This window comes from Pollicipes pollicipes, unplaced genomic scaffold, assembly GCF_011947565.3.
Source record: "Pollicipes pollicipes isolate AB1234 unplaced genomic scaffold, Ppol_2.1 Scaffold_6052;HRSCAF=7182_pilon_pilon_pilon, whole genome shotgun sequence".
Classification (NCBI taxonomy): domain Eukaryota; kingdom Metazoa; phylum Arthropoda; class Thecostraca; order Pollicipedomorpha; family Pollicipedidae; genus Pollicipes; species Pollicipes pollicipes.
In genome coordinates, this window is record NW_023596805.1 from 25,512,827 (window position 1) to 25,540,764 (window position 27,938).

The 27,938-nt window shown below is 52.7% G+C and overlaps 1 protein-coding gene across 1 annotated transcript; it reads right to left on the reverse strand.

Moving 5' to 3' along the window:
• Window positions 1-30: 30 nt before the first annotated feature.
• Window positions 31-27,938, reverse strand: LOC119104395 (uncharacterized). Its single transcript, XM_037228091.1, has 8 exons — window positions 27,872-27,938; window positions 25,976-26,126; window positions 25,257-25,894; window positions 17,254-17,439; window positions 3,128-3,229; window positions 1,602-1,769; window positions 160-230; window positions 31-102 (listed from the first exon to the last, which is right to left on the reverse strand). The coding sequence occupies exons 1-8, from the start codon at window positions 27,936-27,938 to the stop codon at window positions 31-33; spliced, it is 1,455 nt and encodes a 484-aa protein (XP_037083986.1).

The following is a 27,938-nucleotide window of genomic DNA, read 5'->3' on the forward strand; positions in this document are numbered from 1 at the left end:
CGCTGGCGGGCGTCCCACTCCCCACCGGGTTCACCTACCCCAGACCACGTCGGGCAGGCTCTGGCGGACCCAGACCGTGGCGGGGACGAGGAGCGGCCGGCGCTGGCGAGCGCACCAGTCCACGGCGGCTGCCAGCAGGTGGCTGAGCGGCGAGTGCGCCTGCCCGGCCGCGTGGTGTAGCCAGATGAGCAGCTGCGGCGCCAGCTGGTCCGACCAGTCGCCCTCCAGCTCTGCCGGGGTAGGGGGGAGGAGGAGTGAGGATGTCTTGCGATACACTGACAAGTGGCTGCGGCACCAGCTGATCCGACCAGTCGCCCTCCAGCTGTGTCGTTAGAGCGGGAGTGAGAAGGGCACGTGATCTGCGCTGACTGGAAGCTAAGGGATCATGTGGTCTGACAAACCTGTAGCAATTTTCCAGAGACCCATGTACAGCCGCAGGACGTACGGCGGTGAAGGCCACAGCCCTGTATTTGCGTGGAAGCTTAAAAGGAAGGCTCCATCTTACAATGTATTTTGACATGCATCACATATGTTAGAATAAGCTCACTTGCATGACTGCTGGCATGCTTTCAAGAGGAAAAAAATGATTTCGAAAGCAAAATTTTTGTGATTAGTAAATACGTCGCTCAATATGTCATAGTTTGATCGCGTAATGGAAAGCTTGCATGATGTTGAGGTGCTGCCAAACTAACTGTGCGAAACTGCCAACCTAGCATTCACTTGTAGTACTTTATTCTTAAGAGGCGGCTGTGGCGGTGCGGGAAGTGTTTGCTGAACCAAACATTGTCATGTGTTCGGGTTTTTGTCCTTTCTCGTGGTGTTCTTGCATATTTGTCAGTTAGTTAATGGTGTTTACTTGTATTCACATGTTCAGTTTTTGCGCTATTTTTCAAGTACTCGATTACAAGTCTTATTTGCGTAATAACTAGAAACCATGTCCTACTACTTATTTCACATAGCACAAACATATTTAGTGGTTCAAACTCGCACAGCGTGCTCAACATTGTTTGGGAGCCAAATAACGTCTATCATATCTGAGCATCGTGCTCACGAACACCACGTATGAGCAACCAAACGATTGCGTTGGCTTTGAGCGCCGCGTTGCCAGTGGGGGGAGGGAGAGATAGAATTGGAATGGCGTTTCTATGTTGTCATGTATGCCTCAATGATCTTGAAACAGGCTGCACGAAATAGTCTGCCCATCTTCGCGGCGTATAGCCCAGAAACTAGAACGTTTTATATCTCAAAACGGGCAGAGTTGTGAAATGTACCAAATGATCTTCAAAATGACCATTTCAGTTCAAAACCCCATACAAGTGTGGAGTACAACACCCTTTAACCTACAACTAACACTTACAACTGCCTTTAACATACAACTCTCTTTAACTTAAACGCCACATTGCGGTACATGGAAAGAATGAGCTCGAAGGGATGATATGCCTTCCATTACGGAATGTTCCCACGCCACTAGTACAGTACACTTTTCATATTTTTGAATCATCCAGGACAAACGCTTGCTGAGCATTCAACTCAGTTTTCTAAAATAAATTAAATGAATAGCAAACGAATTACATACCACCCCGCGGAACTCTTGAACTCACCCTCAGTCTTGCGCAATGCGTGATGCACCAGTTCGGCCTCCCAGTCGAGGAACCATTGGCGCGTGGCGGCCGCCATCTTGTAGAGGTGGGCCGGACCGCGCATGCGTGCCGACTGCCACAGGTGACGGAAGTTGCAGAGCACCGTCAGCTTCAGACGCTCCACGTCACCTGCCATCACAGGCAAAGGGGTCGCCGAGACTTCACTGAGAGGGGAGTCACAACAGTTGTCTCTAGTGGCCACTAGGTGGCAAACAGGCGAGGCTTGACAGTGAAAACCTTGCTGAGAGGCGCTTCTGTTGTCACTTGGCCACCAGTGCGGAGCAGTGTAGGTATACTCGCGCGGGTTGATACATTTACTAGCGCTCAGCTGATCAACCACCAGAAAAGAAGGAACACCTTGCTCGCTCGTCGTCTGATCTCGCATGCTTCTTGCCGTATCGTAGAGATGTTTGCTGCGCAGCGTTGTTGCAATAACTTATAAATGCAATTTACAAAGTTTGACACATCATTAGGTGCGTCCATATCTTATATCATATCCGTGCCATGGGATGTAGACTCTCTCTCTCTCTCTCTCTCTCTCTCTCTCTCTCTCTCTCTCTCTCTCTCTCTCTCTCTCTCTCTCTCTCTCTCTCTCTCTCTCTCTCTCTCTCTCTCTCTCTCTCTCTCTCTCTCTCTCTCTCTCTCTCTCTCTCTCTCTCTCTCTCTCTCTCTCTCTCTCTCTCTCTCTCTCTCTCTCTCTCTCTCTCTCTCTCTCTCTCTCTCTCTCTCTCTCTCTCTCTCTCTCTCTCTCTCTCTCTCTCTCTCTCTCTTCTCTCTCCCTCTCTCTCTCTCTCTCCTCTCTCTCTCTCTCTCTCTCTCTCCTCTCTCTCTCTCTCTCCCCTCCTTCAAATAAATAAATAAGTGAATATATACATATATATATATATACTATATATATATATATATATATTATATATATATATATATATATTATATATGTATATATATACACATATACGTGCGTGCGTGCGTGCGTGCGTGCCTGCGTGCCTGCGTGCGTTCATGTGTGTGCGTGCGTGTGTGCGTGTGTGTGTGTGTGTGTGTGCATGTGTGTGTGTGTGTGTGTGTGTGGTGTGTGGTGTGTGTGTGTGTGTGTGTGTGTGTGTGTGTGCGTGCGTGCGTGCGTGCGTGCGTGCGTGCGTGCGTGTGGTGTGTGTGTGTGTATGGTGTGTGTGTGTGTGTGTGTGTGTGTGTGTGTGTGTGTGTGTGTGTGGTGTGTGTGTGTGTGTGTGTGTGTGTGTGTGTGTGTGTGTGTGTGTCGTGTTTTGGCGCCGCGCCAGGGGTGACGATAGTGCAGTGGTTAACGCGTCTGCGTTAACCACTGCGCATCTGGGAACCCAAAGGAACAGTGCTCGACTCCCGTGGTGCCTGCCCCTCCTGCCAGGGCGAGAGGCGGGCGACGCCATATAGCCTCAGCAGCTGAGTGCGTCATAAAGCCCCGATGGCGACGATGATGGCAGCGTCTGGCTGGCAGAGTGCGGACCCACCTGACCTGACCAGGTGGTACCACAGCCCGTCGGCCATCCTCAGCGACTGCAGCGCTCTCTGGTTGGCGCGAAGGCCCGGCCCGGTGACCTCGTCACCCTTGCCTGAGGGCAGATGGCCGGGTCAGACGCAGCTCGCCGCCAGATCCGCCCACGGCAAGGGCAAGAGCATCGAGCGGGCGAATCATACAACAGCGCGCCAAATGTCACCGCAGTGTGCCGTGGAATAACACGTAACAAGACGGAGCGCTGGAGGACGTTACGTAGTTACCCGGTTAAAACGGGGGACTGACACGACACAACATCATAACAAGGACTGAACGAGGGGCATAGTAAAACGATTAATCATAACGTGAAATAAACAGTCGCAACGGCATAGCAGAACGCTTCTGCACACACGGAAGGGTGCAACGTTATGTTGCGCAACACCAACACATCCCCCAGCGGCACCATACGATAATTACTCCGGTCAGAGAAACCTTCTCTTCAGCCGGGCATTGAGCTCATTCGAGACCTGCGACCTAGTGGTATTATTCATAAAGGCTCAAACCTAAACGCGTGGCACTGCAGATCCACATACATTCACGGAGTTCAGAAATGCTTCAAAAATATGCACCAGCCACTGGTAGGCCAAGCTGCGCTCCTCATTTCATATACACTATACCTGCATATCTATGCACGAATTAAGTCGTACTTCTTACTTTCACTTCGACATAGATGGAAAGACTGTAACACATTCACAGCGCATTATGTTTCTCAGTGTGATTTTAGGCTCGGCGTTTTCGTGGGGAATTAAGTCGCCAGAGTCGTGCAAAATGCAATGGGAGTGTCGTGCCGCTGCACGACCTCCGACGTTATTGCACGCCTGAACCCGTCGGTATTACTAATCAGGCCTACGGCTTCCCACATACCGGCCATGAAACCTCTGCACGCGGAGTGGCGCGATGTAATGCGATGCGCAGAGGACTCAAAAGCTCAAGAAGTTACAGAGCTTGCCAGCAGACTTTTCTCTGACATACGCGGCGGCCAGCTTCAACACCGACTTAAGAGTCTCTGGACTGGCCCCGGAAGGATGACCGTTTCGACGTAGACCGATTTCCTAACCCTGTTGTCGACATATCCGCCCGCTCAGGTGCCGGCTGGAGGACACCAAGCGGGCATTTCATTATTCCATCGCGACAGCTTAGAGCTTCTTGCTACCGCTATGACGTCATATTTAGAACGTCCAAATCTCTCACTTCAACAGGCAAATGAGGGTTCGTGCGCGCAGTGAATGTTTAGGTACATTCTGGTAGCATTTATGACAGTAAGCCATTGTCATGTGTGGAATTCTGTATGTTGCCGTCGTCGCCATATTCTTTGATGCATGTCTGTCTTGTTTTCAATTAGTACGTTCATTACACGTATTAATTCTATTCCGTGCGTGCTGTAGGATGTCATGCCATGATTGCAATTCTCGGGAAAAGAAAATAGCATTTACCTTGTAAGGTCGCTGGCCTATGGGGGCCAAATCGGCACGCGGCTATCAGCGAAGGCAATTCTTAAAGGGTCACTCAATATGGTACGACTACCAGGTGTTAGAAGAATCCATTCATCTTTGTGATGTTTTCTTGACAATTATGCAGCTGAATTTAAGATCACGACTGATTCCATTCATCTTGGATCAGGTGTAAACATCAGACCAAGGTCAAACCAGATTGCTCCTCTCTGGACAGCCTGCTTTGAGCTCTAACTGTTACGCTCATTTAACATTCCTTGATCACAGGAACGTTAACAGACACCTGATGTAGGCTAATGAAGGTCAGAGGTTACTGACCTACAACGAACCTCGATCAACGGTTGGTGAGAATATACTGCCTAGCGTAGTCACGCACGCTGATATCGAATTTCGACATCACGACAATGTCGAAGGGTTTTGGTCACCTTCACATCCTGAAGGTAAAATAACGCTACCAACCTGAATGAACACTAATGGCATTTTGTTTAGAAGGGCATCCAGGTTAAAGGCGGTTGCATGAGGAAGTCTGAAGGCACTTTGGATATGAATCTAGAGTTGACTTTGTTTGCCCTGGATATGATGACATAAGGCCTCAAAATTTGACACACGAGAGATCGCATACAGGCCAATTTACCCTGCGCATTTGGTGTCACTATCGCTCGTACTTTTGGGGATCTCAGAAAGTCAAATGTACGACCCTCTGAACGAATCGCATCCAACCTGTCTAACGGGCGCATGATATCTTTTGGACACTTTTATCAAAATTTTTAATTACTACGGTACTGCAAATTGTCTATGGTTAGATAAAAGGAATGAGATGAACCAAAGCCTGGGTGTTGGGTTGCCTTGTGAATACTAGCGACGTGAACTGCTGTATTTGTTCCTCTTTGGTCAACGGTTATGAGAGCCCGTTAGCCGGCCCCCGGTAAACCATCCCACCACGCACACTGCCGGGAGAACAGGGCCCGTCGCAGAAGAGGGCCGAGGCACACCACCTGGATGTCCAAGGGCAAGTCAGCATGGTACAGAAGGGACATTTTGGTGCTTCAGTTTCGTTTTGTGAAACGGACCTTATTATCTGAGCTTGGCTCCTTCCCAGATTCGCAGCTCCATGCGCCCCTGACTGTCCTGCGCATTTTCCGCAAAACGCTGCTGGCGTTTGAAGGAGGAGTTGGGGGGGGGGGGGGGGGGGGACCGGCGTGACAACGCCGCTCGCGATAGCACTGGGTAGCATGAAGCTGTCTACACGGGGAGTTCATACACTGCATGAATTAAAACACATGCTCTTTAGAATATATTCCTGTTGTCAGAACAGCCCGATGGAACTGATACAGCAAAGCGCCATTATACGGACGGAATGGCGGGGAGTGGTATGGTATGATAACACCATACCATACCATACCACTGGGCAGTGGTATGGAATGGCGGGGAGTGGTATGGTAACACCACACAGTGACAGGACGGTGGAATCGCTACAGGAGAGTATGATTGCACCAAATAGTGGACAGTTATGGCAGCAGAGCTGAGCAGAGTCCTAAAAACCTGGAAAGCATAATCTGCCGTCACCTTAGGAGGCGATTAATAGGATATGATTACTCATTATGATCATGGTATGAATAGCATAATTTGTAAGATTAATCAAGCTGGCATGATAACCCCAATCGATCAGAATCTGGCCGCGGCTGCTTCCTGTTCGCCAGTTGCCAGTGGCTACCAACGGCGGCTGGCTAATTTCATAGCCAGCTGATCGCTAATGGCAAATGCATGATCAAATAATTTATATCCAATGATTGTTCGATGCAGTCTGAATCTATATGAACGGGATTAAAGCACACCTTTATCTTCAATGATATGAATAAGTACTTAACCCTCGGTAATCAGTTAATCCTGTATCTATATGCCGTCGTCGCCGAATGACTATCTAAATTTACGTCACCGTGCTCCTAGGCCGCTAATTTCAACCACAAGTCAACAATTGACTTCCAACCTGTGTGCTTGGGTATGGGTTTACATGGATACGAGCACCAGATAAAAACGTTACTGTTTCGATGACGACGAAAGGGAACTCAACAATATCTCAACTTGCAGTGACCCCTATAGCCAACCACGCAGGAGCACATGAGACTGGTTTACGCTCAACAGAAGCGACATCTTTGCTGGGCATCCTCTGAGCCCGCGAGGTGAAAGCCCTCGTGCCTTCGTGAGGAGCCTTGGGCCTTCATGAGCCTCCATGCCCGGGGGACCGCCCTACGAATGACTAACCGTCTCCGATTAGGCCCCGGCCCCCGACACAGGCCCGCTTCATCACTCCGTAATCACCGCCAAGCACCGGCGCGCGAGCCGAGCCTGTCCGGGACAGCGACACGGGACAGGTTGACGTGGAGCAGGCGGCAATCCATCACGTCCCGGACAGCAGCCGGGACGCCGCTAGACAGGCGACGCCGCGCGCTCTCAGAGCGCCGGCGAGATAAAACGGCGCAGTGGCAGGCGACTGATTTTGTTCACGGTGACTGTGGGGCGTGGCGGGCAACTCCTGAAGCCGACGGGACAGGCTGCCGTCCGAAGGCTGGGGTCCGAGACTCGCTGCCCGCCACAGACGAGTGCACAGGCGGGCTGAGATGCGCTGCCCGCTGCCCCGCCTGGATGTGAGGCGGGCTGAGAGTGCACAGGCGGGCTGAGATGCGCTGCCCGCTGCCCCGCCTGGATGTGAGGCGGGCTGAGAGTGCACAGGCGGGCTGGGAGTGCTCATTCCAGCGCGCTGTGATGCGGACCCAGATAAGGCGAAATCCCGCCTATCGTTAACATCTCCGAGGATCCAAGTACTGTACGGTGTTGTAAGGATACAAATACAGTCCGATATGTGCAGCATGCTGTGGGCATTTATTCAAAGTTTATCAATGAGCATCATTCACACTCTCGCGGCATGGGTTGTATCCGCTAAGTAGCTACTCTTGGAGAATTCCGTCTCAATCCGTCTTTTCCACTACCCTGTCATTCATGTTTTCAGCACCTACTCGTGAACATCCCAGGCAACTGGTGCCTCGTGTCGATGACCCCAACCGAACCTGAGCATATCGCACACAACAAACCAATGAAAATCACAGCACAGCCACGTTAAAATGGCCAGAAGGCTGCGTTTGATCGCCTGCTAAGTATGTGCCGATTTTTGTGAGAAGATTTATAATCACTGCCCGGCCTGCAGCCCTACCAAAGCATCCTTGTATGTGTAGCGTGCGTTATAATGGAACAACAAGACTTCACGAGCCTTATGGGTGGGGGGCCCACCGTTTCTGCATGCTTTGCTATTCAACGTTAGGTGCCAGGCACGGTGTCTTAACTCAAAAAACCTGAGTTTAACTCCCAGTTGCGGCATATTCCAATCAGTGCAGGGAGCCCTGACAGTGGATACTGTGAGATAATTAATAAGTTCCTGTTTGGCCGACAATCGTGCTAATACAATAAACAGCCAGCAGCAGCCGAAAATTAAAGCGTGGCTTGTATTGGCATGATTTACGTAACTTTATCACGTTGTCTTACTAGGCTGCGTCATGTAACTTTATGCAGTCTTAAAATGGAGCTGTCAATCATTTGGCAACAAAATACTCTGCTCGTTTAACTTTTCCATGATTTTTCCTAACAATTCAGTCACGCATGGCTTCCATCGGTGGTTGATATATTTATAAGGTACGTAATGATTGTGTCATCTCAAGAGTTTTTGGTAGATATCGATAGCTTAAGCACCGGTTGGTGTCTCTCTCGGTTTGTATCGTGCGCCACAGATATATGCGCACAGAAGAAGCAGCCTCTCGGGTACAACTGCAACGGTCTCTGACAGAGCCAATGAGGTCACATTCGGGCAAGACCACAACTCTTGCAACATAAAATCATACGGATTATTAGTAATTACTCCAGTGTAATTACTCCAGTATCGTGCGCCACAGATATATGCGCACATAAGAAGCAGCCTCTCGGGTACAACTGCAACGGTCTCTGACAGAGCCAATGAGGTCACATTCGGGTAAGACCACAACTCTTGCAACATAAAGTTATATGGATTATTAGTAATTACTCCGATCAGCCGCATAAATCATAGCTGAGGTCAATGCTCCTGAAAATCGTCCAATACGTACGTTGCATGCACTATGACGTCACACGCAGCAAGGCGTGCTGGACGACTGGACGATCCATTATTGTCCCCGCGGCCCCACACATATGTCTGGGCCGACTCGCGTTCTGCTTTGGCAAAGGGACGTTTATTTGCCTACTTACTAAGGATAGGGTTACAATTGAGCTTAAAAACCAATGCTGTCAATTTAGGTAAATTTTATCATCCTTGACTATAGCACTAATTTCATTCAAAGTAGATTGCCAGCGCAAGGAAATTACATGACTTGGTACTTTGCACTTCAAGCGCATTGTCTTTGCTCATAGGTAAATTTAAAAAACTACTTTAGCTAAAAACTACTTAAAACTACTATACAAAATGCTCATGGGACTTGAACTCCAGGAAATATATCAACATAGACTGATACATATGGTCAGTATTTATAATATAGCTCATGTCTTGCGATAGCGCTGTCGAAATCCGACTTACGGGCGAAGGTTGATTTGACAATAAGTAATGTAAAGTCAATATTCTGAAGATATGATGCCAAGCATCATGTCTTCTTGAAGAACTTAGGACTGAGCTAAGGTAAATACGATATGGTTTCCGCCCGAGTCAGGACTTAATCTTAACAGGCTGAGTCTGACTCAGAGTGCGTTACAGACTAGTAAGGTTCGCAGTTTGCCTAACGTGAATTTACCTCGCGTTCGCCCAGGCTCTAAGCTCGCTGCTCCTTTTGCCAACTGGTAACTCGGAGCTAGGGGTCCGAGGAACGTCGCCGACGGAGGAACGTCACCGGGGACGGCTGAGGAACGTCACCGGGGACGGCTGAGGAACGTCACCGAGGACGGCTAAGGTACGTCACCAGGGACGGCTGAGGAACGTCACCAGGGACGGCTGAGGAACGTCACCGGGGACGGCTGAGGAGCGTCACCGGGGACGGCTGGGGAACGTCACCGGGGACGGCTGAGGAACGTCGCCAGGGACGGCTGAGGAACATCACCGGGGACGGCTGAGGAACGTCACCGGGGACGGCTGAGGAAAGTCATCAGGGACGGCCGAGGAACGTCACCAGGGACGGCTGAGGAGCGTCACCGGGGACGGCTGAGGAACGTCGCCAGGGACGGCTGAGGAACGTCACCGGGGACGGCTGAGGAACGCCACCGGGGACAGCTGAGGAGCGTCACCGGGGACGGCTGAGGAACGTCACCGAGGACGGCTGAGGAACGTCACCGGGACGGCTGAGGAACGCCACCGAGGACGGCTGAGGAACGTCACCGAGGACGGCTGAGGAACGTCACCGGGGACGGCTGAGGAACGTCACCGGGACGGCTGAGGAACGTCACCGAGGACGGCTGAGGAACGTCGCCAGAGACGGCTGAGGAACATCGCCAGGGACGGCTGAGGAACGTCACCAGGGACGGCTGAGGAACGTTACCGGGACAGCCGAAGAGCGTCAGAAAACTTTTGACTCTGTCGGTAGTACGGATGTTTCTGCCGACTAGCATTTATGAACCTCAGGTCAATTTACAGGAGCTGAAACTGCCAAACGATTCGCTTATAATTCAAGCCGGGTGGCCGGTATCAGCGCCAAGAACTGCGTTTCACTGAGACCCCACTTTCGTTCACGACTGATGCATGTGCGTGTGGCGGGGGAGGGGGGTACTGGGGCGGGGTTCATGTGCTGCGCTGCTGCCGGGCCGCCTCTGGATGTTTGTGTGTCGCCGGCTGCCGCTGTTACGCCTCCCCAAGAGGGAGAAGTCGTAATGAGGAGCCCGTTGGTCAGCAAACGAACCAGGTGATCTTAGCGCACGACTCGGAAGGTTGGGACTCCGGTCACCCGACATCTACACACGCTCATGGGAGCCATAGGGCTAGGATGAAGCGGGTTACCGAGGCATTGGCGGGATGGTAGGTCCGGTCAGGTACCGTGAACGGACAAAAACGGAGCCAAATGCATTGATAATACACCCAGTTTGGCAGGGGTCCCCCGCCACCGGCGAATTACATAAGCAGAGATCCGCTGGAAAACAGCCCAAGCAGCCCCCTCGGCCTTAACTAGTCCACACAGACATTATACATTCGGCGCCCCACCACGCCCACTTCAAGCACGGAATATCCGCTGGTACCCACGTCAGCACAGACATTCTTGGCTCGCATACGGGTGGGACCCCACACCCCCCCCCACCCCCCTGTTTTATCCAGCGCCTTGGCATTACAATTGGCACGTCTGCAAGTCCTCGTTAAGCTTAATTGAACTTATTGAGCCCATTCCCTACATCCAGTAAAGCCACGCTTAAGCCCCATTTCAGACATATCAGATTAACTTCATCGGTTTGGCACGGACGCAGCTACTGGGCCGGCGCCAGGTGTCCGAGGCTGGAGAACGACTGGTTCCCTCGCCTGACCTCCGTGGTGACGGCTCCCTTTTCGGACGATACTCCGCGCGTCTCGGCCACGGTGGGGCGGCTCGCCATTCCGTCGGCCAGCTCGCCACTCGCAGCTGGAAGCAGCCGCTCGCAGCAGCGACGCCCGCGCCCATCGCTCGCAGCACCGCTCCCGCCTGCCGGGGTGAGCTTTGCAAGGTACCGCCCCACGGCGCGTTTCTCAGAGGCCTGGGGTGGGGATGACAACTCGCCCCATGGGACGGTGGAGCCCCTCCGCCGAGCGCCAGGCGTGACCTATGCTCACGCCTTACGATCTCTTCGGCCGGCGCGCTTTGGAGGATCGGCCTGACCGGCCTGTCCGGCGACCTGGTTTCTTATCGCCCTCCCTAAAAGCGTCGCTGGCGGGATCTCTATCCGTCACCAGCATCCCGCCACTAAGAGCTTAAAAGGCCTGGAGCACACTACGTCGGAAGAGAAAAGGCTGTGTTCTGTTCGCTCCCAAGGTACTGTAGAACAACGGATAGACCCAGCTACCGCCGTGCAAATTCCAGCACCCCGGGCAGTCCCCACTGGTCTTTGGTTATACCATCACCTACACCTCTTCATGCCGTCACGCCTGAGGTCAAGTGAGAGAGAAAGAAGCGAGCCGACCGTCTCCTGGCCCAGAAATGAACGATCTTATGCCTTTAAGTCGTGCTACCTATCAGTCATCTGCGTAAAAACAGGACTGCGGTCGTCTGGCTCATAAATGTTGGCGATCGCCGAGCCGTGATGCTCTGGCGCGTTCCGCGTCTCCTTCCGAACGTTAGCCCGGCCGGCGCCCCGCGAGTGACCATCTGGTCTCGCGGAGCCGCAGACGGTCTCCCGAGACGAAACGGACTCGCCGCATCTCGCCGCGATGTCTCAGAACCCCGGCAGACGATCTCCCTCCAATCGCCGGCTAAAAGTCCGGAGATCAGTCTGCTTCGGAAAGCTCGACGCCGTACTCCCTCACACCAAGCCTTCGGTGTCCGTAGCGAATCCTTCCAGGGCGAGAGGGGCCCTTGCCAACCGAGCATGGACACCGTGCGCAGATCAGTCAGTGAATCGAGCCGAGTCAGGCAATACGAAAGAAATCGCAGGGAAGTGGGGGAATACGCGCGCTTGTCAAAGGAATCCGTGCGCATGCGCTGGACGGGGCTCAGTGAGGCTCCGGCTGCCCTCAGCTATGGGAAAAATTACGGGAACCAGAAAGTACAAGCCGTTCAACTAGTCAGCGGACTAACTCTATAGTCAAAGCGGACTAACGGTATAGTCCTTCAGAAGCATGCAGGCGTGGCCCGTACACCACGCCTGGCCACGACGCAGGACTGACGAGGCCATGATGAGCCGCTGCGGCTCCATGTGGCCGCCTTCAACGGCAAAATCAAGGATGCCTCGGCGCGTGCTAACGACCGAGCCGTCGCGCCGAAGTGCGCGCCAACGGCCCCGGACACAGCGCCATCTCACGCTAGGCGCGAGTGCCCTTCCGTCGCCTGAACAAATCACCTTCGGCCTCGCTTCCACGTTAAGCCCTTAAATCGCAGACCGTTGCCTGTTGCGATAGAAATCCCTCACACATCTTGAAACGCCAGTTCGTCCGTTCACGGGGTCCCAGCACCGATCCTCGTGACACATCACCCCCGCCCCCCCCCCTTCCTTAATTATGGGAGTACACCCCGAGACACATTGCCGGGCCGGGAGGGTCGCGAGGTCAAGTCCCCCCTCCCCCCATTTTCCCCAACTACATGGGAGGGAAAAGGTGGCTGTGGCCGCGCCCGCACGGTAAGGAGCGGTCAAGGGACACGTTTGGGGTATGGTCAGGTGGGGACGGGGACAACAGCCTGTGGAGTCACACGTGCATGTTGACGCCGGCGTCCGTTGTCCGCGGGGCCAGATGCCACCGCCTGGTTGTCGTCGCTAGATCTCCTCCGTGCTCCTCACTGAGGACTCCCTGACTGACCCTCCTGAACGGCGTCGGAATGTCCTCGTTTTCGCACGGTCCAATTTTTGTCGAAAAGCCCCCTCCGTCCAATGTGTTGCCAGACCGGCCTACCCTTTTCTTGAGCTCTGCCCCCAACGTGCCCCTGGGCCAGATCTCGGGCATGGCGTCGCCGGCGAAGGTGGAGGGCCCGCCTTCTTTCGCCTCGGGCGGTCCCTGCGTGTCCCTCTCTACCTTAATTCTCACGTAGCGTGGCGCCTCTGATGCCAGCTGGGGTGACGATGGCGCCGGCGCGGCGGGGTTCTTGGAGCGGAGCGGAAACATCTTCAAAACATGCAGACAAATATCTCTGTGCACGTGTGGTTTCGCCGATGATCTGGCTTCTCGCGTCCATGAGTCTTGACGTGATGAATCATTTCGGAAGAAGAGGTCGCCGTACTGGCCGTTCCGGGAGGAAAACGGCGACCTACCCCACCTGGCAAGGTGACGCGCACTGTTTGCCTCTCCCCCAGATTCGGGCAACAGCAGCCGCCGCTTTGGTGTCGCTGGCCGATCGGCTGGAGCGTCGGCGGATACGCATTCACCCGCGGGTCTAATGGCTGTTTGGTTCAGCGGGGGAGTTCCTGACCATGGCCGGCTTGCTCCCTGCCCTCCGTCCCACAGAGGAGCCCACCGATCCTAGACGGGTGGCGCGCAAAATAAAAAGTGTGAAAATGTATGCCTAAACTTACGAACAGGAACCCGAAGTGAAACTAGGGTACTCCTGACCCATGCACTCGCCTGGCGCGATTCGAAAGTGAAAGGCCCGCCTTTTGCTTCAGGAAATAGGCGGACCCGATCACGGACGCGATCACTGATCACGGATCACGAATAACGGACCACGGTTCACGAATCACGGGCTCGGTCACGGATCACGGATCACAGACACTCACGGGCACTCACGGACTCGGTCACGGTTTACGTATCACGGGCACTCACGGAAACTCACGGACTCGGTCACGGTTCACGGATTACGGACACTCACGGACACTCACGGACTCGGTCATGGATCACAAATCACGGACACGGACGGACGAATCACGGACTCAAATCCGCCATCCCGCATGAACGTGACGCCGGGAGCGCACGACGAAAGCCCGCACCAGCATAAATGAGTTTCCAGAATGCATGAGCGGATCCTACACACCATTCTCGACAATGACCGACACAACACCGCGGGGCGGCCCGTTGATTGGGCCAGGCGCACCTCCTCGCCCCGGTGGTTGGGCGCAGCACTCATTGGCGCGTCGCCCCGAGGGGAAATGGCCTGTCGCTGGCGCCGGCGGGCCGCAATATTCCGTGACAAATAACCGGCCGTGTGCGTCGCACAGACGGAGGTGCGGGAGCCCGCGGTAAACCGCGCAGTCGTAACCAGCTTCGGGCAGCGGCGTGGGACTGCTGCTGAAACATTTTGTTGGGGGGGGGGGGGGCAGATGGTTTCAATTTTCCCCCTCCTCCTTCAGGGACGTTTGAGCATCCCCCCCGCCCCTCCTCCATCAGGGACGTTCGAGTAGCGAGACAACCTGCCCACCCCAGAGACCCGTGTCCTCTACTTGAGAGGCCCACGGCCGGCCAGCAGCCGTGCAGAAGGGTTGTCTGCGGGCCGCGATCCGGTGACCCAGACAGGGCTGGGCAACGCGCTGTCCAGCGGACTCGCACGGGCAGGTTTCTACACCGTTACCGCAAGCGTAGCGCACGCTGCGTTGCTTTTGGTAGCTCGGTGGAAAAGCGGTTCCCGTTTGTTGAGCACCTTTCAAAGATTGATGGGTTGTGTACCAGGTGTACGCGCGATAAGACATCACGCGCGAGACTGCGGGTGGCAAGCTTATCCCAGCCTTCGCATAGAACAGCTTTTGCTATAATGGAGCAACAGCTTCTGGTTAAGCTGCAGAAGCCGTTCTCTGCATGAAGACATATGGTAACTCTCCCTTTGCTGGGATGACGTCATTGAACACGAAAACAGTAGGTGAGCCACCAACACGGTTCTGTCAGTGGATATAAAGCAAATGAGTTTCATGTTTCCGCTTCGGGGCTGTCACGGAATACAAGCACGAATATTTTCATGCAAAAAATAATTCCAATTTGCGCCTCCTTTTGAGCATGAATTTAATGATTCTAAAATCGTTCATCACCAATCAATCACCTACGAGGCCTCTAGTGACGGTCTTGACGCATGAGGGCGAAGCTTAGAGACTGACAATGCCGTTCACAAACTTTGCTGGATTGTTTTGGCACTGCGCACAGGGGACAATCCACAAGAACATTCGTATACCGGATATATCAGGATATTCGCCGGAAATCACGCTGCCATTACAGGCTGGACTGACACACGCCGATAGCCGAGCAGCGTAACGCGGAACACCGACAGCCGATACCGATCTAAGTAACTCAGATCAGGCAGGATCAATAGCATCGGACCCGGCAGGGCCTGGTGGTTTCTAAGCACCGATATCTGAGGAAGGTACCGACGCGTTTTCCGATCCAGAAAGCGCAGGCGGAGTATGTCGTCAGACAAAAGCGATGACAAGTCGGTTATCAGGTAATAGTAAGTTGTGCCGTTGTTGAGAAGACCTGGCTCAGGTCAACGCATAGCAATAATTATGCATCGTGTTACAATAAAGCATGCTTTGAAACATGTTGCTATGGTGCTCTGGTTACTATGGTTGCTAAGAGCACCGACGCATGTTGCCAGGGAGGATACGATTCCAAACAGCTAATGATCTCTTGTAAAACTTGACACAGACGCCGCAATCCCCTGCGGCTTTTTACGTAAGCATAGTGAGGCCGTGGACCCTGGCATTGCTGGGGCTTGCGATTCCGAGGCTAACAGTAGCCATCATCACAATGATCCATGTTTTAAACCATGAAACATAATGTACCATGCAAACATAAATCCAAAATATTTCCAGTGATTTTTTCCGGTTTGTAACGTGCTGATTCGGACTGAAAAGTTCAATCTTTTTGCGCTTTCATTCTAAACTTGGTGCCACCCAGATCATGATCCCCTCCTCCATTACACCCCTACCCTACCCCTATCCCCTACCCTATCCCGCGTCAGGCAGGGGTATGACGAAACCACGTCCGGCCGGGGAAGTTCACTTCCACTCGTAGACTTCCAACTTCCAGAGGTTGTATGAGAAAAATGAAGATCTGTTGTGATGGCCTGGTTAAATCATGAAGAATGCACACCAAAGCTTTGTGTAGCAGAAAGACCTCCGATGACCTCACATTTGACCTTGTGTCTGATGTGAGGTCATCAGAGGCCACGAAAGGTCAAAACAGTCGTTTCGATAGATGCGGGTAAAACCTGTCAACATGTCGGGACGGATATTGAGGACAGGGAAATAGGCGTTAATGCAAAAGTCCATTCCGACCATTTCTGTTCCCCCACATGGATGAGGTCAGATAAGGTCACCGTCCAAAATTGTTGCACCAGCATCCTACAAGAGCAGTCCTTTCTTCACGATGTGCTTCTGAGTGAGTTTATTCTATTATATGCAGCTGCGGGATGAAAGTATTCCAAACACAGACATACCATTTTAGGGTGACCTATAGGTCATCTGAGGTGAACTTGGTCAAATTTACTGGACTATCTTTGCGGAAAGATGTTTCCAGACTCACCAAAATCACGCCATAAAGAACGATTTGGCTGTGTCAGTCGATCTCAACGTGTGTTTGTTTGGAATAATCGTTTCCGTGTCATTTGCCAAACAGCAACTTTGATTTTGATGTGAAAAACCGCCGGAAAACAATCAAGCCAGCTTTCAACCGACAAACCGTTATTACCTAAAACTCCGTACGTTTTGTTTAAACATCTTGTAGAGGAACAGAGGGGTTTCCAGCAGTGATGTCAGCTCCTGAATATATTTTTGTGTTCGTAGTCGAAACTCTTTCCTGACATTTTTTAGCTGGCACTGATGTTCGAGGAATATGTTGGAAAGATGAGTCATTCATTATCTCCCATGACTACGATGATCCAATTTTGTCAATAGTCTCAGGGCGGCCAAGCACATTTGTGGCTGAGTAAAGCATTTCTGAAATGTTTCCAACCCAGCATTTAATTCAAACGAGGGGAACTCCATGTGCACGTCAAAATAAATAATCCAGTCAGCTGTAACTCAGCACAGCCGCAGCACTCACCATCGCCATCGGCGTCCTCGGGTGTGACCAGGAAGCCCAGCAGGTGCAGGTTGCTGAGATCGGCATGCCTGGCCAGGCGGTCCGCTCGGTCGGCCAGGTACCGGCGCTCGATGTACTCCGCCGCCGCGCGGTGGCGCCACGACAGCACCAGGCGATGGTGGCGCCACTGGCGGGTCCATAGCGAAGCTGTGGGAGAGACCAACAGTCAGCCGGGGAAGCACCAGACCAGGCCCGCACTCTGAACGAGGGCAGGCTATGTATTCATTTCACAGCACGTGTGACTGCTGTGCTCATTAGTGGCGAAACTACACGCGCAAATTGCGGCGGAGGAAATAGCGAGGCGCCTGCTGACGATAATGAAAGTCTCAGCACAGTGCTGGTAGTTAATCACTATGAACTGCCACGACCCCGACTGGAAACGGTTGAGTTCCACGCCAGAGCCCGAGCCTGCATCCTCCTGCCCAAATTCTCGAAGCGCCCAATCAAAAAGGTCCCAAGCGCCCGAGCCGGCATCTCGCCCAAGCAAATCGTCGTCCAAGGACGCGTGCGCACCGCACGGGCGCCGCAAGCGCACCACACATGTGGCGCGATCGCCACCGTTTCCGTCGCGCGACAGCGAGCCGCCGTCGCGCAGCAAGCGCACGGCACCGCGCGCCGGGCGACGGCGCAGAGAACCACGCCTGAGTGGACGGGGCGGTCCGGAGGGCCGCCGATGTAACAAAACGCGCCGATGCGGCGCCGAGCGCCCTCCGCCGTCAGGCGCCAGCGACACATAGCGCACGACACGGCCCCGGGGACTGACACGTCCGCCAGCGATCGATGACGGCCTGCCGATGACGCCATCGCCATGCAGATTAATGCCCAGATACGTGTGGTAATTAAAAAATTCCAGCCAGTGACGACTGCTGCGTTCGATTTCCGCCTAGCGTCACTGGGCGGAGTGATGCGTAGGCTGAACGCGGCGGTTATTAGGAAGCACACGAGCAGGGGCCAAACGACTAGCTTCTTGAAAGCTTGCTCATTAAAAAACGCGGAAAGCGGGAAGTGTGCCACGAGGGTCAGCCTAAGACTTAACGCGCTCATGGTCCATCTAACTTCAGATTACTCTGAAATTTTTAGCTGTCTTCGGTGCGCATCTTGCCGACCACGGGCAGCGACGTAATGCATCACTTCAATACGGCCGCCTTGGTTACCACCCTTTCATCTATCTAAGGATTTTCCAAAGCTGACAGCGGAGATTTCGCCGTGGAACTCGAAACTCGACTGACTTTAGCACAGCGAATAAGGAAGAAAAGCTTTTAGCTTTTGGTTTGTAGGCACTATGAGTTCAAATTTCATATGGTATATCGTTTTTCATCATACCAAGATGCACTAGCCAAACGTACTAGTTAGACGTTCTAATGCCAGTATCTGCCCAGATTGGGAGTATTTTCTGCATTCATGTGTCTTATGTTTCAAGTGCAATATTTTTTCTGGATCTTTCTGAACACTTGTCATGCTTAAGCTCGAAATATTGAGCGTTGTTAACATAATTGTTATTTGACACCACCAGTATCTTCTGATATATTGCAGGTTCTGCACGCAAAATAACAACCTTGAACTCACATCACACAAAATAAGACGATTCATCTAACTTGTCATGCTCGAAATGAAATCAGATCCTAACATTCTTTCTCAAAATAAAGCTTGATTAGACAGGATGCTAGACATGTGGAGAAAGCGTGGCAGAGTCACGTGCCATATTTAAGATCGTGTCCACGTAAACAACACATTTGCGAACAACTCCGTCTTTTCCTGCGACTGTTCCGCGGGACAATTCGAATTATGCCTCCCCAGTGTTCGGGCTACACACGTGGCTTAACATCACACTTTAAGTGTCATAAAGTGTCACACATAAATTATCAGAAGTGTCATTAAGTGTCACACTTTAAGTGCAATGAAACTAAACGCTTGGCAGCGCTGCTCCTACGGCGGGTACCGGTGCATACCAGACACCAGGGCTGAACCTCTCATGCAGCTGTAAAGAAAACAAATTTTTGTTGCTGACTTATGGGAAACAGCACACATTTGACGCGTAGTTAGGTGTCCGGTGTTCATCCTGCAATGCAAGAAACGGATCGTCTTTTATTCAGGGACGGCGAACGCTGCAAGGGGGAGAGAGACGGCTTCCCTCCCCCCCCTACCCCACCCCCACCTCACCTCACCTCCGCAGAAACTTAGCAGTGATGCTACGATACTGCATGGAAAGAAACGAGGCCGAGAAGAAAGAGCAGGGACTCAAACATATTTCAGCCGTATGCCGTCATCAGGTGAAGGGTAGAGTTACGTGTAGAAGAGGAAAAAGAGCGGGCAACCACAAGGCTTCGAAGCGAAAAGAGTGCAAAGAAATTCTTCCCTTCCTTCCTTTTCTTGTCTAACAAGTTTTTCTTGATTTTCTTCGTTCACTTATTTTTTTCCTAAAAAACCAACTCTATCCTCACTCTCCCCCCCCCCCCCCCCCCACCTGAAGGCAGTCTTCGGCTGAGAATGTGTGTGTGTCTCCGTTGTTATTTCTGCTCGGCCTTTACCATAGTGCTTCGTACTCCTACGACCAGGTCAGTGAATCCTAATCGCCTCACGGCGGCGGATTTAGGAGAGGTGGAGGTGGTGAGCTCCCCCCCCCCCCACCTCCTACCCTCCATGGTGAAATTTGGCGCCCTGTGCCGAATGTGTCACAACATTCCGGAACTGCGAAAAATAATCACAAACTCATATCACCACCTGAATTTCGCACAAATTCCGAATGCTGCGCCTTGTTCGTCACACTGGCCCGGCAGCTGCTCGGTGGTGGTCCCAATCCACTGCTGATGGTGTTTGCCCCACGGCGCCAATGTAAAGCCATCCATCACTCCCCGGCGGCCGGGCACCGCTGACTGTTTGCTCGGCTTCGCTGACATGTCGTGGGACGGTCGAGGACGAGTCCGATAAAAGCGTTCCAGGTCCTAGTATTTGTACAGACAACATCGTGCTTAGTGAAGCATTCAGGAAGCGTGCGGGGTGGTAGTTATGATGTCATATAATTATGATGAAAACATCACAACAATGATACATTTATCATGAACAGCCGCACCACTTTGGCATGGCTGAGTTCGAACTGCCCTTGCATTGCAAAAATAGTATCACTGAATTGAGTGCTTGTTTAAATACCGTACACGTGTTTCCATTGTGTTTAGGAGTTATTAGCTCACATCGGGAAACATATTCGACACTTCGTGCGTCGCCTGTCATATAACCGCACCGCTTTTCAGTGTGGCACTGTTACAGTGAAATGAGAAATACGTCCTTACTTCATACTAGTCAAATGTTTTAGGTATCCTGCAAGGAACACGATGATAATTTGTTCAGGGTGCTATCAATTATATATATATATATATATATATATATATATACGTAAAACTAAGTTATAAATACGCCTTATTCACGAATTTTACATCGATGACTCCAACCCGTCCCAGAAAAAACTTTGTCATTTGTAGCCATTTGCAACACCGCATCTTTTTTAAAGGAAGAGATAACTGAACTATGCATGCACGGCAACGTTTGCCACTTTTTGAGCAAACTGAAATTTTTACCCTGTAATCTGGTGCAATCCAGTGAGTCGGCCACGTCTAGTCCGAAACAAAACCCAATCCATGTCGATTTAGCTCAGTCAAACCCAATCCAGTCGGATCCAATGGCGTCGACTCACGAATTAACAATAGATCCGTGCACTAAAAAGGCCGTAAAGAGCTGTAACAGACAAATTGCATGCAAACATTTTGGGTAGCGATGAAGCCGGAGAGAACCATGCCATGCGGTATAACAACGTAGTCGCCCTGTGCGCGATTTGCCAATAATGGAGAAGGCATCTAAAATGGCTTCGGTAAAAGTATGTGAAAAGTATCCAGAGCGACAAAGCCCAAGTGATGGCACATCGGACAGGACATATTATTCAGATGTAAATTAAGGATAACGAAATGATATCCCCATGGCGTGTGCCGCCCTCGTAAATTAGAAAACATCGTGACGTTCTTTCGCCAGACGCCTCGGTAAGAGCGGAAACAATGTGCGAATAAAAGAACTCTCACCGTTTATGACAGGAGGCAAACAGTACACAAAGACATGTGATGGGGGTTATGAATATGGATAATGATATCCATATTATCCATACCCCACGGATATGGATAATCACATAAGCCTGCTTCAAACGTAAAATATTTGGCAATGTGCTACTATGCCTGGCAACTTCACTCCATGTTCCGCAAAGACGCCATGGATTCACAGACGACGCCCAATGTGCAGACGTTATCGCTGCGCCGCAGGGACAGTCTCTGATAAATAACCTGGTCATGGCAGGCCCCGGTAACGAATGTACGGCAATTCCGTACACGGCCTCTCCCGCGGCAAACGACCCCCACCCCACCACCACTGGGGACAGGGGATCAGTGAGCAAGGCCTGCCCGTGTGAGGGCAGGGCATTGGCACCCCCACACTTTGCATGGAAGCTTAACATCAAGCCCTCTGCGATGAAGGGGAATGATAGCTTTATCATGGGCTTTTCCTCCACTTTTTGACCCGTAGTGACGTAATCGCAACCCCAGCGCCCCGTACTGCCTATCGTACTGCCTATCATGTTGCCCGCCTGTCGCGGCCAGGAATACGAGCTGCAAGGAACACACGAATACTGCCTGTGGCTGCCTGTCATGGCCAGGAATACCAGCGGCAAGGAACACACGAATACTGCCTGTGGCTGCCTGTCATGGCCAGGAATACAAGCGTTCTGTCAGCTGCCGCGGCCCGTCCTATACGCCCTGTAGCGTATGCCAGACGCTGCATAGCCGAAACTGCCACCGCCAAAGCAAGCACATGCATTAATCACGATGACTTCGTCTAGCTGGTAACGTCTTCTCGAACGCGGTCCATGACTGCCGTGGACATTACGTGCACGCGCGCCTTTGAGTGTATGTGTGTTTGGGTGAGTGGCGGGGTGAGTGGACAGAAGGGGCAGGGGGGCTGTTCTCTCTCCACACATATGGCGGCTTCCCCACGCCGCCGACCACCGGCAGCCTGTCCCGTCCAATGTCAGCTAGCAGGGTCGTGTCCACAGCTCTCGCACGGCAGCCTCCCGACGTATTGCAGTTTTACACGCGACCCGACGTGAGGCTGTCACGGATAGGCTTGGGAATACTTGTGAAGTCGGCCAGCGACCAACATTCGCTTTTGTATTCTGTCCCCTTGAGAGCAGATTGTGACGATCGTGGAGCGTGGCATTCCAAGTACTGAGCTTTGTAGAGGGAGGGGAGGGGAGAGAACGAAGTGTACACAAAAATACAGGAGGCAAGAGGGACCTTAGAGCAGAAATGTACAAGCGAAACGGCGAGACAAAGCTAGACAGAGAGGCAGAGAGAAAGAACCTGAGTGGGACACAGACAGCCGGAGACAGAGATTAGCTCGATGGCTGGAACCGAGATCCAGCCAAAAGAGAGAACAACACTGGGTGGTAATGACGGTGTTTTACATCAATTATGAACTTAATCTGATTGTAATCGTGTCTCCATAGTCGCCACCAGCTCCACACGCCGCCAGCGGCCACTGGTCGGGGATGGATAGCTTTTGGCCGCGTCGCCACCACATGGTGCTCGTCTGGCAGCTGCCCAGGAGCGTTCACCCCTCCTCCCCCGCCCCCCCCCCCCCCCGCCCCCGACGCCACAAACGGCTGTGGGAGAAGCTGTGCTTTTACCTGGGAAATTCCACGGCTACCGCATCGGCGTCTGCACAACACACCAGAAAGAAAGGCGAGCCATGTAAAAGCCATGTAAAGCAAGCTAAGTAAAGGTCAAGACTTGTCCGACTTGACACCGGGAGGGCTTTGACCTTTGTCTAGGGTTCGTCAATCCGCCAATAACCCGCACGTACTAATCTATTGCAACATGCGTATTGTCATTTCACTCTAAGGTTAGACCAATGAGTTAAAAAGTGCATAAACGGCATGTTCATCTCACTTCATGCATAACATTATCTAACTAAGATCAGTAATGTTACTCAGAGAGCAGCAATCGAAGTACCCGCACAACGTAATTTGTTATGCGCCAAAGTAAATCTTTAACGTTGCATTAACAGTTTTAATCTACAAATGAAAATGATGAGGCAGAAATCAAATTTGCCTTTCAGCAAAATACACCAAAGGTTTGAACTCATCATTTTCATCTGTCTTTTTTGGCTTTGAACTAATCTGCTTGATATGATTTTAAAACCTAGAAATAAAAACACATTACTTTGTGTTTAAATTTTTGACCCGTAGAAAACCGCCACATCCGGCCCAAAACCTAGCCTTCGGGTTATTGTGAGTCACAGGTTGGCGGGCTGGCGGGCTGAAAAGTTGCGCCTCTTGCCCGGTCCCACCAAAACAAGTGCAGTGTCCGGTCCCACCATAAAGTGCGGTGTCTGGTCCCACCAAGATAAGTGCAGCGTGCGGTCCCACCAAAGTAAGTGCAGTGTCCGGTCCACCAAAAATAAGTGCACTGTCCCGCCCCACCAAAACAAGTAGTGTCCCGTCCAACCAAACTAAGTGCAGCTTCCAGTCCCTGAAAATAAATACAGCGCCCGGTCCCACCAAAGTAAATGCAACGTCCCGTCCCACCGAAGCCAGTGCAGCGTCCGGCCTAACTGAGAAAACGCTCCACGTCCGAGTTCGGTAAGGACGATTTTGGCCGCAGTCTCAAACAGAGGCAACGCAGCGGCAGCTACAACCGGTTAAATACATTTCGTACGGGTGAAAACAATGGACAGATGGCAGCACTGGCGATGACGCCGCCCGCTTCATCGAATGAGATTTGACGCACGGTGACTCTAACGCCAGAAAAGGTGCTCACATGCAGGCTCGGACTCCCCACACAGTCTCCATCTCCACTTTGAGAATTATAATATTCCTAAGAAGCTATGCTGACGGAATGGGGCGACAATGAGCGGGTCAAAAGATATAATTTAGAATACTGACAGCCAAGGCGTAGAACTATAAGCACCAGTCTACCATGCACAGGACATTACGAAAACTGGGAAACAAAATGTGTCACTTCGTGTGTTTTTGTTCATAAATGAAATTCCCTTGTCTCATCACGCTACGTCTTCCGGCAAGAGGCTAACGACTGCAATAAACTGGACTGAATGCAGTCATCGACGGGCTTTCCTGGTAGCGGACAACAGCACTGCCGACGAAAAAGACCTGGCCAATACGTGGACGCGACAAGCATGCAATTCCGCATGACAAACGAGCCGAAGTAATAGATACTTGCACGTCACGACAAATATGCCGAGCGGTAGCTGCGATAGGCGAACACGCGATGCGGAACATTTCAAGTTGATGTGAACTAGGGTCTTCAGCATTAGTGGGGAATGCTGCTGAACCTAAGAAGCCGTTCCTAGAAAGCAATGCAAAACGAGGCGTCGGCAGGAGCCACGCATGTGCAGAAACGAACGCCGAACACGTACGGGCGACAAACGACCTGGAACTATCTTTTGAAGTGATTTCTTGGGGTATCAACATGAGGGCGCAATGCTTGCGCGCGGTGTGCATTGCGCATAAGCTCAGTGTCGACGCAACCCGTTAATTGTACGGCATTAAATGAGCCAGGTTTCAGAACTCAAATGGTTTGATATGTGTGTAAGGAAGAAAATAATTCTTATCGTCTCGTTCAAAATTCAAGAGTGCTTCCTCCTGCTTGGTGTACCCACAATGCCGAGAACGTACTCTAAGAAACAGTGGCGTAGTTTCGCACATTGAGTTCCGGGCTGTATATAATAAAAAATTACTGGGCCTGCCTCCAAAATATGTCAACAAAAACATTTCTACCCCGCTTTGGTCCACTTTCTTCCCACGGTCCGGATGGGGGGGGGGGTAACCCAAATTGGCTGGGCGGGGAGGGGGCTGAAGCTCCCCAACTGAACAGGAAAGGACACCCTGCTAAGCGACACGCACAAGTACTTACTTAGCTGATTCTTTAGGGCTATCCAGTCCGCGGGCGGCCACTGCCCCGCCTGCGTCCCTGACCCCGTCGCTCCGGGATCCGTAGAGGTCAGCAGGTCGCAGAGCTCAGTCTCCGTCAATCCCAGATGCGACATTGTCACGTAGCGACAGGCCGAGGCCACCAGCTCAGCACCCAGCGTTCGCTCCAGCCTATCAAACGTCACTCGGTAATAACACTCGAGATCCTCCGGAATGGAGGTGCCCGGGTGAAACGAGCACGAGCTCAACGCCCATTCCGCCGCGCATGTGACGAACAGCGCGGAAGGGTTGGCCAGGCAGCGAGCCGTCGCCGCGTCGCGCTGTTCCCTCGTCAGCACGCGCTCGCTGCGCCCCAGCGCCCCGTCCAGCCGGTGCAGCACTTCATCCCGCGTCCACGCCGACAACCGCAGCACGTTTGCGTCGTCGGTGGCGCGCCACTGCTCGCCTTCCAGGTGCGCCAGGCTCGTCGCGGTGACGATTAGCGTCACGCCCGGTCTGGCGAGCTGCATCAGGCACAGCGCGCCCGCCTCGGCGCCACTCCGGTCCAGATCACTCGGCGCCAGCACGGCGTCCACATCGTCCAGCAACACCACCACTCCGCCCTCGACCAGTTCGCTGCCCCTTTTCGCCGCCGGCGCCCATGCCGATGTCGCTGCCGCTGCCGCTGCCGCCGCCGCCTCCGGCGCGTCCCCGTCGCCGCGCGGCGCCAGCTCCTGGAGTCTCGCCTGCACCTCGCTGGCGAGCGCGGCCAGCAGCTGGCGGCGGTGCAGGACGGCGTCTTGGGGCCGGAAGCGCCGCACCACAGGCGGCGCCTCCAGGTGCTGAGACAGCTGGGCCAGCAGCGACGTCTTGCCTGCGGACAGCGCGGCCGTTATACGAGACAGCACAGCAACCAGGAGAGCCTTACAGCAGCAGGAGCGTGCACAGGACGAAGTGAAGCCGGCAGGGGCGCACCCAGGGTAGAACGTTCGGAACGGAGACGCGGCCAGGTCAGACTCAAAGGGGCAGGAGCACACTCGGGACACACTATAGGGACAAGGTCGTGTCGACGTCGGGAACAGTGCTTTGTTCAAAATATGGATTATGGATTCTGGATACCAGCAAAATAGACACATCCAGGATAAAGCTGGCGAGCCAACGAGACAAGGAGCAGAATAGAGTCAGACGACTAGAAGGGCGAAACAGCGTGTTAACAACCGCGCTGAACGGTCGACGGATAGGGGCTAGAGACACAACATTTTCCTACATATCAGCCCACTGCCCGGCCCTGCTCGTAGTCCAGCCCGCCAAAGGCCCGCCGTGCTGAAATGTTGACCCACCGTTAACCCACAACCTCTAAGCTATTACAAGCCGCATTTTGCCCTTTATCCCTAATTTTTACACATATACATTAAAAAGGTGTTCCGAATTTGTGTGGTGTCTCAACTGAAATAACCATCTTGAAGATCATTCGGCGCATTTCACAGCGATACCCTCCTAAGACCCCAAGTCTCGTTAGATTCTTTCTGAGCTTTTGTATTCTTCTGAGAACATCCACGGCTAAGATTTGAGCCCTCCGCTTCCCTGTAATTTGATAACAGACGGTATACCACTGTTCTGTATGGTGGCGTAACTTCACATTTCTTCGAGGGGTCATAGCTGTCCAATAATGAGCGTAACTCTCCTTCTAATGACTCGTCCACCAAGTGTGGAAGGCATAGGAGGAATGTCTGCAAAAAAGACCCTAAGGCCTCTACGTCCAAGCTGCTCCTGTATACAGGGTAAGTATTGGGCTGAACGGAGGCTGGGAAGGGAGCGAGGAACTGCCGGAATCTCCAGTCGATCGGTCAGCAACGAGAGGAGGACATCTGCTGTTGGCCACATCGACGGGATTAGTGGTCGTGCGACGTCCGACCACTGGTGGAAAACGGCAGAGATGCATCATCTCCCCCAGAAGAGGTGCCTCATCTCTCCCAGAAGAGATGCCTCATCTCCCCCAGAAGAGATGCCTCATCTCTCCCAGAATAGATGCTCATCTCCCCCAGAAGAGATGCTTCATCTCCCCCAGAAGAGGTGCCTCATCTCCCCCAGAAGAGGTGCTCCATCTCCCCCAGAAGAGGTGTCTCATCTCTCCCCAGAAGAGATGCTTCCATCTCCCCCCAGAAGAGGTGCTCATTTCCCCAGAAGAGGCGCCTCATCTCCCCCGGAAGATCTTCCCAGAAGAGATGCCCCATCTCCCCCAGAAGAGGTGCCTCACTCTCCTTCAGAAGAGGTGCCTTATCTCCCCCAGAAGAGGTTGCCTCATCTCCCCCAGAAAAGTTGCCTCATCTCCCCAGACGAGGTGCCCTCATCTCCCCGAGAATAGGTGCCTCATCTCCCCAGACGAGGTGCCTCATACCTCCCCGAGAATAGGTGTCTCATCTCCCCAGAAGAGGTGGCCTGATCTCACCGAGCCGAGAATAGGTGCCTCACCTCCCAAGAAACCCCCGTGAAGGCGCCGATGAAACACGTTTGGTGTCAGGAGGCGCCAGCTCCGCGTGAAAACTGGGCAGATGGGGACGCACAGCACCCCACTCAAGAGAGCGGGGCGGGCCCGCGCACCATGGGATCACGCGACACTCGAGCCCTCGCTGCAGAGCACGCCAGGAGCTGATCCCGGGAAGTGGGGCAGGCCGGCCCAGGACAT

Bases quoted from the DNA above. Each gene is read 5' to 3' on its own strand.
- LOC119104395 (XM_037228091.1), bottom strand. From the start codon at position 27,938: ATGTCCTGGGCCGGCCTGCCCCACTTCCCGGGATCAGCTCCTGGCGTG. The intron at 17,440-25,256 runs GTAAGTACTTGT...TCTCTCCCACAG, and splicing joins AGCCCTAAAGAATCAGCTAA to CTTCGCTATGGACCCGCCAG. The intron at 3,230-17,253 runs GTGAGTGCTGCG...ATCTGCCCTCAG, and splicing joins CGAGGACGCCGATGGCGATG to GCAAGGGTGACGAGGTCACC.